This window comes from Branchiostoma floridae, chromosome 11 (assembly GCF_000003815.2).
Source record: "Branchiostoma floridae strain S238N-H82 chromosome 11, Bfl_VNyyK, whole genome shotgun sequence".
In the NCBI taxonomy this organism is placed as follows: domain Eukaryota; kingdom Metazoa; phylum Chordata; class Leptocardii; order Amphioxiformes; family Branchiostomatidae; genus Branchiostoma; species Branchiostoma floridae.
In genome coordinates, this window is record NC_049989.1 from 875,551 (window position 1) to 886,893 (window position 11,343).

An 11,343-nucleotide genomic window follows, 5' to 3' on the forward strand; every position below is an offset into this window, starting at 1 on the left:
ATCCTTATCAAGTTGAAATGACCCAAAGCCTACGTCACACATCCAGACCGGAAGTGTGACGTCAGCAAAGGGTCAAAGGTGCTTTTTATTATGTACTAATCTCCCCTCTAAATGTGATGTTGCTGGCCTTATACATGTAGATCTGCATGAGTGTAGCTGTCCATGTTGCCTCCAGTCTTCAGCAGAATGTCCTGTATATGGATACCGCTGGGGCCTGCAGTGGGCACAAGTTACAGGACATCCTACACAACTCTGCAGGGGAGAGGGAGGTACAAGGACTTCCACAACCCCACCCCTGTCAAGAAATTATAGAAATGAACTCATTTTGCACACATTAATTTTGCAAAGGTTTTTTTTAATATACACGCTACGGGGACAGAGATGTCTTTAAGGGGAGGTTGGTATGAATTCATCAACATTAAATCTGTTGCAGATTTAGTAGAAAGGTAAACATTTTATCCTTCCAGCTACATTTGTACATGTATTATAGCATTTTCGTATGACAAACTTCAAGTTTGCAATACATGTACCTGTACTAAGTTCATGTTTTGTAACTGTCATTAGCCTTTATAGAATCATTTCTGAGCAACAGTGAAGTAATTAATCTATTTAAGTTACATATAAATGCATTCATCATTGATTGATGTTTACTCCAAATCATGATCAAAGTCCATTCTCTTTGCCTGTAGAGTACAGCATTGTCCAGAATAGGCTTCAGAAGAATATTTGACCCTTGGCAACTTCTTGATTTGCTGCAGAAAACAAAGGCTGCTATTAGCAAACAGGTCTGACTCACATTAATTATAGTTTCCTCTTGTTAATGTTGGGTGTGTTATACTTCTCATTTCTATTCCTCTACTCTACAATTCACTATTCTATCAATGAAAATAAATCTTATTCTCACTGGTGAAAAATGCTCGATGGCATTTCAAACATTGGTAATTTTTTAACATTTGTGTAGCAGTTGAAATTAAATTAGAAATATAAATATAAAATAAATTAGATTATCATTCTTTCCTGAATGTGTAGCCTTAACATACTTACTGACAGTAGTTGTATAAAAAATTGAAACTGTGGTATTCCATAATTTCTTTTCCATGTTTCCTGAAGACTGACCCTTTCTACTCCAAGTTGAAGCTGCTGATTGTGGACTCTGTTGCAGCTGTTCTTTCTCCTACACTTGGAGGTCAGCAGACAGAAGGTGAGGTGTGTTATTTGCTTGTAGGCTGCAACAATAGAATTCTCTGAGAAACAAAATTTGATATTTTCAGGCTGATTTTGAAAAGAGTTTTTTTCTAAACATGTTTGTGGTCAGAGGGATGCATTTCCTTTCACCCACATTGCAAGGAAGGGCTTGCACTGTTTGTTGTATCTTAGAAATTGGGGAAACTTTAAATGATAGGCATTTATCAACTTGAAGCAAAAATATTGCAGTTATAGCACAAAGGGACATAAATGTAGAACTTGAATAACCTATTGTGTAACTTGGGTAGAGAAGATGACAATTATATGTGATAATTTATGTTAATGAGGAACATGAGGCCCAAGACAACAGAGTTGCCACTCACTTATGTCGCTTTGACGGACAGAAATCGGGGACAGAACCAAATCTCGGTGAATCCTTGAACCAAGGAAATAAATTGGTGTGGCCTTACTGATGAAAAACAGTGGATGCTGTTTGAAACGTCTGACTAGTAACATAGCCTGATTACTACATATTTGAACATCCTGGATGACTAATCTGCACAAACGTGCATAATAATTATATGTAGTATGGGGATGCTTTCTACAAGACCTCATTCACATTTTGGGTATACAGCAGTCCAAATGAAAATGATCGACTTGGGGATTTTTGTTTCCATTTTCATACCAAAAATTGCTACTACTTTTTGGCTCCTGTGCCCTTCGAATTGAAAAAGTCCATGTTGAGAATAGTCCATGTATGGACGGGTAATTTTGGAATGGTCTATTTCTGTTTAAAAATGATTTGGAACAGTCCATTTTTGCCAAAGGAGTAGGGGTAGCACTGTATGCACTTGTGAATGTTGCCTTTCTAGTTGATAACTCAAAATGTACTTGTGTTACAGGTCACGCAATCATGTTGAATATTTCCAGACAGCTAAAAGTCTTGTCCAGTGAGCATTCTATTGCTGTTCTTGTGAGTAGTACTTCTACTTGTATTGACATAACATTCAATTTGCATGTAATGGCAACAAAAATGCTGTCCAAGAAGAGGTTGATTGAGAAGATTGTGACCCTCTCATGATATGTGCCATATTCGTGATCACAGGTGGCCCAATCTTTTTATTCACCTTGTTTTCCAACAGTCGTCACACCATACATACATACTGGGCCAGCTGTCAGGAAATAAGGCATATGAGAAAAAGGTCACAATATTCCCAATCAACTTCTGCTTGGAGAGACAATGAAATAAGAGTGGGAAGCTAAGTTTTCATGTGGCCCATTTATACAGACATCACAATCATACATGTAAATTAGGAATGATTGAAATGATACAGACTTGTAAAAACTGTTGATCAAGACAAATTATTGTATAGAATTGATACAACAAAAAGTGTCTACTCTGTTGATAATTGATAATTACATGTCCTTAAACTTGGTACTGTTGGTTTTGTTTACAGATGACAAATAATGTTGTCCATGGTGAGTTGGGTGAGCCGTGGCCTGGCCTGGGTCGCTCCTGGCAGCACATCCCCAACACCAGGCTGTTGGTACAGGGAACAGGCACTACGGGAAGCCAGGAGAGACAGATACTGGTGCTGAAAACACCCCGATTGGTTAGATTACCTTTTGTACATCTATGCAACAATTATATCCAAAGAGAGATTCCAGTAAGGGGTTGTATGATATTTAGCAGATATTTTAATTTTTAAACAGCCAAAAAATTGATGCACTCATGGCTGTCACCTATATAATCAATTCAACATGGCACATGTCTTGTTGTAGACAGAAATGTTGTGTAGGCCAGGGGTCATTGTTGACAAATATTTATAACACATTATGCACTCTTGAAATGCTGTATGAGGAAACTTACCTGTCGTAAACATGTAGATGATATAGTATTGTAGCCTGCTGCAACCTTGCTCAGATTCATGAATTACAATAGTTGTAATTAATAACTTGGGAATCATCAGTTAGGGCTCATTCCACTCAATAATAGTAAATGGTCATCTTTTGGTGATCAATGTCAGGAAGTTACCTGGCGTATGGAGTGATTGTTGCTGTGCATTATGAGAATAAGCTAGAAAACATCAAACTTTAGTTGATTTATCCTTCAGAGTCACCTACACATGTAGAAGCAGTCAGAAGTTTGCCATTGAACTTGTCCTCCTCCTCCCACAGCCAAGGTGCCTGTCTACAACACTGACGTTGTCAGCTGCAGGAATTCTAGATCTCCACACCCACACAAGCCAAGAAATGCAGGGACAGTTGGAAGCATCAGAAAGGAATTAATAGTTACTTCCTTTCCGATTCTTTATGATCAGTTGAGTAGTTCTTAAGTCGCAAAGCATCTGAAATTCTGATACTCCACATGATTCCATACAAATCCAAAAAACAAGATTTCAAAGATTTCATGGTGTCATGAAATAGTGTCATGTTTTGTTGTAATTTATTAATGATACAAATAAGGTTGCACTACTAAGAAACATATAACGTTAATCCTTACAGAATTCAGACGATCCACTACTAAGGCTATGATCCTTATGAAAATCATAGGATACACCACAAAGAAACATAGGATCCTTGCTGATTTCTTGGGCTATATGAGATTAGTAAGGATGTTTTCCGTAAGGATTAAACGTTTCTTAGAAGTGGATCGTATGTTGGGCACCCTGAACAATGTACCAATGTATACATGATCTTTGCATAGTAATGTTCACCTTATCATTCTCCCACACAGAACTGTATGGCAGTTCATACAATTGCAATGTATTTGACTGAAACGCAGAGCCACTATAGTCCCTCTTGGTCCCGACTCTGCTTTTTCAGGCCCAGTTTTCAGCTCTTGCAGAACTGATGTGGTCACAGAATTGCTTAATAATAAATGTTATCTTTGACTTTGAGTAAAGCAGATTTGCTTATACCAAGTAACGCAAATTCACTGATATTCCTAGCCAAGATCTGTGGACAGCATACACAGTATTTGATCAAAGAGGTTTAACAGTCCTTACTGTGTCAAACTTGTTTATCAGCTACCAAATTTGAGATCTATGGGTAGAGGCAATTGTAGCATCACTGAATCCTGACTGAAAACCATCATGAATTCGAAAATGATTTCAAAATTTGTCTTTACATTCTTTACATTTCAATTCATAAAACTTGCCCTTCAACAGATCTTAGCAGTGTCACTGACAAAAGGTATTGGATACTGAAATGTCTGACCATTTCCAAAATCTATCCAGTTGCTTGAGTAACTGCTATTTGGCATATCTTAAGGCCACGTTGATTTGATTATATGGATGACATCCGTGCTCGCACCAATTTTCGGCCATTTCCAACAAAAAAAAAAGTTTTCGACCACACAATAAATTGTGCAAAACAGCTGTAAAATGAGCACAAATATTCCATAGATTGAAAAAAAGTATCAGAAAACAGATAACTAATGTCATAGAATGCCAAAATGAATCTAAAGTCAAAGAATAAGATGTGAAAGGACAGAAAGAAAAAAAAAATCTATTGTTTGTTGAGGGAGGTACATGTACCAGTACAGAAAATTCAGGTCCAGGCGATCATTTCCAGGTCCGGACATGAACCTGGACCTGGTGGAAACTTGAGAACTGGCAATACTCAAAACAATGGTAATTGGTCAATTTTGCTACAAAGGAATCTGTTTGGTGGATTATTGGACTCCCACTGCATTTTAAAATCCCATCTTTGACTGTAGAAACTTGGTGCAATTGACTATAAACTCTACTTGACTTCACTCTTGTTGTCTTCTTGGCCCCCCGGTTAGACCCCAAATGGCTGCCGACATAGTGTGTCCATTTTGTAATTGGCGAAACCTGTTCCTCTGTTTTTTTCAGCTCTGTTTTTTTCGGATTGGTCCTATAGTCCTATGTTCAACCTTCCTGGCCACTTTGATTTCATACTGAAGGCAACTTTTTTTTTTGGCCAAACTTTTTTTTTTTCGCTCGCTCGCATCAGTTTTGGAGTTTCCGGAGGAAGTCATCCATATAATCAAATCAACATGGCCTAATACATGTACCTGGATATCTAACCTTCATTGACATGTACAATTGTATGTCACACACATGCTATTCCCATGCATCACTTACCAATATGGAATTACAACCTTTTCTGATCATTTATTTCATTAAACATTGTAGGTTCTTATTTGGTATTTTAAGTATATCAGTTCTCCCCCCACCCCCACCCCTATTTTACTAGCTTATTATGTCACAAATGTCATCTTCTATACAGGTGATATTTCTCAATGGATCCACATAACAGACTCAAAGTACATGTACAAAGCCAAATGTCTTCATGTTCGAGAGATTCCACCAGTGGTTGTAACAGCACGATCTCCCATAGAACCTTGTGTGTCTTTTGTAAGGTAGATTAGTCTTGTATTGTGGTTGTTGTCATGTTGCAGAAGATGCTATACCTTTATATACCTTGTACACTTGTGCAATAAAGTTTATCTTTATACCAAAGTCGCATTGTGGAATCATTCAACTTACTAACTGATTATGCAAAGCAACCTCCTTTTGTGCATCTGTACCCATCTTACCTTCATGCCCAAAAAATATACTTTTTTCTCATATCTGGAGGCCTCCATACGTACCTGTATGAAAAAAAGGTCACCACCTTCCCCACCAACCTCTGCTTGAAGAATAACCTTTGGATACATTTAATCGAAAGAGCCAGGCGACACCAATGAAAATATTTCGCTTTGCATTATGATAGGGAAATATTAAATATATTTGCTTCAGGCTGCGATATAAGAAGCCAAACTGACATCTATCCCTACCATATCTAGCCTCGCTATCAGTAAAGACTCTTCCTTTTGTGACTTACAATAGACCAAGGCCCGCCCACCTCCGTCCAGCTTCAAACATACAAATGCAGATATAAAACATCTTGATGATGAAGGACCTTTATGATTAACGGACATACTATCTCATTTGATTCATTCTGATCGCCATACTACCATTGGCTGAACTGCTAATTGTGATTGACAGTCAAGTCGGTCTATTGTTCGGAGATCCAGCCTGAAATGAATTCGTGCCGTCGTCTCTTCTTCTTCTGTCTTTAATAATGCATGGCGTTTGGGTCACCATCCGTGCAAACATAGCACGCCATTCCGGGTCTCCAGGCAAATGTTGGAAGCAAACTATCGGCATGTTTCTGTCGGAAACAGTTGAGTAGGCGTAAGTCAGGATTGCCACTTATTATCGCGTCAGTTAGTACAGAGATTGAGATTCACGTGAATGGTCCTTTTCACCATCGCCAAGAAGGTTGTGTTTTCGAGTGTATGTATGTGTGGATACAGTGTACCTAAAAAATCTTAGTGGATTGTTACTTTATTCAAGATCTGCTCAAACATAACAAATGTCACAATTACGAACCACACGCAGTTTCTTTGGTGATGTCATTTACTTACAGAAAGACATAGACCCGAGAACCCTCTTGACGAGAGAAGAAAAGAGTAAACATGATGTACCGATGCTACGCACATTCTGGCCACACTCTTTGCCAGTAATGCAGGTTACTTAGTACAAAAAGTGTATTTGATATATGGCGACAAAAAGACAATGGAGCTCTAATACTTCGGGTTAAAGAAGTGGGCAAACATGAGCGTTACCTTTAGAAAGACAGAGTTAGAGTCGACATCGTTGACCCTTGGGAAATGATAACTACATGTATAACGAAAGTAGTCAATACCTCCTTCGTTGTGTTACTGACGGAAGGTGCGTAGTAGATGCTACCTGTAAGTTCTGGTCGTTCCCAAAATCATATCCAGTTGCTGGAGTAATTGCTTTGTCGCATATATTATTACATGGATGTCTTACCTTCATGTATCTTCGTTGTATAGAATTCATATTCTCAAACACTGGCCAGTTCACAAGTCAAATTACACTTTGGCGTACCAAGGATAATAAATTCATTACAATGTCCTTGGGTGAAAAGACTACAAACTTGTACACAACATTTTGTAGTTTATAGTTGACCATACAAAAGTCACTGTACATGTTGTCGTGTCAAGAAAGTTTGATTGATCATTGATTGATTTTAAAACAAACGTACCAAAGGACGACCTAAAAAAAATTCTCGCAGATTAAACAAATTTTCAGTTTCCACCGGGCAGCTTACGGCACTTTACGGCTTAAAGATATATATTGAACGTCCCAGCCTGAGGACTCCAACCCTTTCCGGTAGCGTACATTATGGATGAGTGTCGCAGCCGGGATTGAATAAAAACATCGCATGTACAGCTTCGTTTCTGACACTATCCACTGGACTTGGTATGCTACGTTTCTAATCCCCGAGCTGGTGCAGCCGGCGGGCTGACAAACGAGTTTACTGAGAATAACCTCAGGAGAGGTCGATGATCTTTAATATGTCTCATGTTAACATTGTCCACACTACAGATCTGGCAGAGTTGGAAATCATGTCTGGGGTCAAAACCTAATGTAGAGCGACATGGAACTAGCGAAGCGACAGTACCCTGTTGGGACGTCTGCATGACTGCAGGATTCTTTTGTTCCATTGCTTCAATGGACGGTGTACCGGAAAGGTGAGGAAGACACGCCCAACCAGGTAGGAGGGCGATCTCATTCCCACAGGCAACGTACGTAGTGCTTAACTTGCATCAAAATCAACTGACTATGTAGAAATGTCAAATCTTACGCGAGATTTCATTAATGTTGTACCGTAAATGGATTAGATTGATCTCATTGCTAGGGAAAATAAGATGTTTGCATGCAGTCGATGGTACAGTCCTGAATGCCGTTTAACCACATGATCTGACGCCTCCGGCGCTGTGCGTGAGCGGACCTGCGTGTCTTCGCACACAACAAACCGTAAATATGGCCGTGGAAGATACAACGCTGTACTTGTCCATAGCGTGGCTATGCTGTGTCGGTTTGACTGTGGTCGGTAACCTGTGGTGCATGGCTGCTGTTCTCCGACACTGGGCAGGTCTCAGACCAGCCGACGTCCTCGTTCTCACCATTACGTTGGGCAATTTAACGACCGCATTATTCCCTGTCCTGATGTATGCTGTGGTGACCATACGTGAGCAGGCCTGGCAGGAGCCTCTGTGTAAAGTCTTTGTCTGGTCACTGCTGTCATTCAAGATGATAGTGAGCCTTTCTGTGATGATGTACACGGTGACTAGACTGTGTGACCGGAGCAGGTCCAGGCCTCACAATTGCGGTGTCTCCGGGGAGTTCGCCAAGGCTGTGTCCCTGACGACCTGTCTGCTTCCCATGATTGTGTGCGTGCTACCTGTGGTTGGAATAACACCCAGCATGTCCACATCGGGCGACGCCTTCTACACAAACGGAAAGTGTGCGTTCTCTCTGGCAGCGACCGGCCTGGGGTATGCGGTGTTCTACATGTGCACCCTGTTCGTGCTACTATGTGCTGGTATCGCTGCAGTAGAACTGATTTTTATTAGGACACGGAAAGAAAATAACCACTCACAAGGAACTTGCGAGTCAACTGAAAACCATGAGAGTAAGGTGAACAGCCCGGCAGACCCAACAGCTAGCGTGTGTGTGTTAGATCCTGACGATGACAGGACCGCCAGACAGTGGGACTTCGCTGCAGTTGGCGTCACTATCGTGTGCTACCTTCTTGCTGATGTGCCTTTCCTGGTAAACGATTCTTTACTTATTCATGACATATTCTGCACTAGTTAAGTAAAGATAAGTGATCCCACATTTCATAATTTAGTTTAGAAATATAATCTAGAAGAAAAAGAACTCGATCCATTCTGATCACATTCAGTTGTAATGAAATAATCTTTATTGCATATTTATAACGAGAGGACGCATATAAAAATAGATGTATACTTAAAACTTAAAGCATGGAGCAATAAAATACATGCACTACATTCTAACGCTATAAACCAGCACCACTACATTCTATTAAACTGTGTATAAAAGCACACTTATTGCTGATTTACACACCTGATATAAAAAAGGCTAAGTGGTGGTCTGTAAAGTTGTAGTTTATAGAGTTGTAGTGTGCCTAGTTTGGGTAGCTTTGCAGATTGCTAGTAGTTTAGTTACTAATGTTTGGGCGACCCCGCAGTGCCGGGCGGTTACACCCGAATATAAAGCTGAGGGGCAGGGACCTAATCTCCAAGCAGATCCTACAATGGCATAAGATAGTACCAAACTGGTCAAGGAGTGTAGTCAGCCAAGAGGTGTCATTTGCCCCGGTAGCAAAACACACTCCTAAGCCGGCTTCACTCCTCTGACAGCTTTTGATACTCATGATCTTATGCTACCGTAGGATCTGCTTGGAGATTAGCAGGGACCAATACAAGCTGTGTCTGCAAACCTGCAGATTTAGCTATAAGAAGAGTTACGCACATACATGTATATGTTATCCACAAATCCGGGAATGGTACAAACCAACATTTTAGAAATACACCATGCAGCCCAGGATACATGTCAGATTTCCAACCCAGGACAGTATTTACCTGGATGGTCAATTCTGAATAAACAACTCACAGACATCTCCAGAACCTGCTGATCTGACCCAGTATGACCCTGACCCGACAGCAGCCAGTGCGGTAATCATCATTGTCACGAGCTGTCTAGCCAAACGTGCAATTGGGATGAAAAGGTTATTAAGAGAAGGGAGGGTGTTAAAGGGTGAGGGTGTCAGGGTGCAAGGAGCAGACGGGTATCAACTCAACTGAAGATGTGACCGGGCTGCAGCGGGCTCAAAACTCTCTGGGCATTCTCAGAATAAGAGAGCCAGTGTGACCATTACTCTTCTGACGTTAGAAGCAGAAGAGGACTGAAGGAGCTGATTCCCATCTTCCAGGTCACCTGTCACTGAACTGTACACATCAGGTGTTGAAGGAACACACCTGCACACCCTCTCTTCTTCATCCACTTGATAGAAAGCTAGAAAAAGCATTCGGGTGACAGAAAAGGGTTCACAGTCGTCTTTGTTTACTTAAGTTTCCACTTCAATTCTGCTACCTTTAACCTCCCAATTCTGATACCGATTCCAATGATGGACAACGCTGTCATCCGTCAATCTAGTCCATTAAGCAATATGTGACATGAAATTCGCGTGTATACGTGTATCTGTTATAAGATCATAAAGACAGGATCTGGCGCGTCAGAAAGCTGAATTTTACAGACCAAACTGCATTTTTATTTGAAGAAATGTATGTATTAACTAGAGTTCGGCGACCTCATACCTCCATGAAAATTTAGAGCTTTCATAAATTTCAAGAAATTGACTAACACATGAACATAATTTATGCATGGTGTTGTTCATCATTGACTAACGTACACGTCACAATTATAAAATTCCCATTATTGATCATACAGCGGTTTTGCAATTTTTACATAAATTATGCAAATAAGTTCCTCATTACCATATTTGGTATCTGCTTATATTCTACCTATCATAATTAACATGTGTTACATTTATTGAAGTCCAGTTATTGAAAAAAATGGAATCATACAATTTCCTCATTAATTATGCAAATTAAGCTCTCATTTGCATAACATGTATATCATTATGAACATCTTTGCCTAAGGTACCCGCATGCCTAGTATGATGCCAATCCGTCAATCCTTTCTGCAGTTATCCTCATTGGAATGTCTTGACAAAAACGCCCCTGCAGTTCCCAAATTAAATGTTAGGAGGCTGAAACTTGCCCCACTTTGTCATGACACTAAAAGCTATCTACCACCCAAATGTCAAGACCATATCACGTCAGGGACAAGAGATACATAGAAAAAACTGCTATGATAGAATATTCTCATTAATTATGCAAATGTAATATAATTTTGCATAATTAGTATTTCATTTTGTACAACATTGTCTGAGGTACCTACATACCAAAAATCATGAAAATCCGCTGTTCCTTTCTTGAGTTATCGTCTTCAGAAGTTTTTGACAAAAATGCCCCTGCTATCCCAAAACTAGACGCTAGGGGGCCCAAACTTATGTCACTTATTTCTGAGCGCAAGAGCTATGTAACACATAAAAATTGGGACCATAGCTTGTTCAGAACACGAGATAGCAAAACCGGAAGTTGCGCTGCAGTACCAAGGAAAGCCGCTAGGGGGCCCAAAATCTAATCACTTCCAGCTTTCATCACACCCTACCAACACACCAAGT

The 11,343-nt window shown here is 40.1% G+C and overlaps 2 protein-coding genes across 2 annotated transcripts in view; both read left to right on the forward strand.

Annotated features, from left to right (window-relative positions):
* The window catches only part of LOC118425445 (DNA repair protein RAD51 homolog 4-like), a 12,996-nt gene extending 8,703 nt beyond the window's left edge, over positions 1-4,293 (forward strand). The window contains exons 5-10 of the mRNA XM_035834263.1: positions 141-269; positions 690-785; positions 1,111-1,201; positions 2,088-2,158; positions 2,643-2,798; positions 3,364-4,293. Coding sequence (XP_035690156.1) covers positions 141-269; positions 690-785; positions 1,111-1,201; positions 2,088-2,158; positions 2,643-2,798; positions 3,364-3,474 — 654 coding nt within the window. The 3' untranslated portion in view covers positions 3,475-4,293. The remainder of the gene's footprint in view (positions 1-140; positions 270-689; positions 786-1,110; positions 1,202-2,087; positions 2,159-2,642; positions 2,799-3,363) is intronic.
* A 2,291-nt stretch (positions 4,294-6,584) lies between these two features.
* LOC118425442 overlaps positions 6,585-11,343 on the forward strand; it is a 9,946-nt gene continuing 5,187 nt past the window's right edge. Inside the window, exon 1 of the mRNA XM_035834259.1 lies at positions 6,585-8,843. Within this exon, the coding sequence (XP_035690152.1) occupies positions 8,052-8,843 (792 nt within the window). The 5' untranslated portion in view covers positions 6,585-8,051. The remainder of the gene's footprint in view (positions 8,844-11,343) is intronic.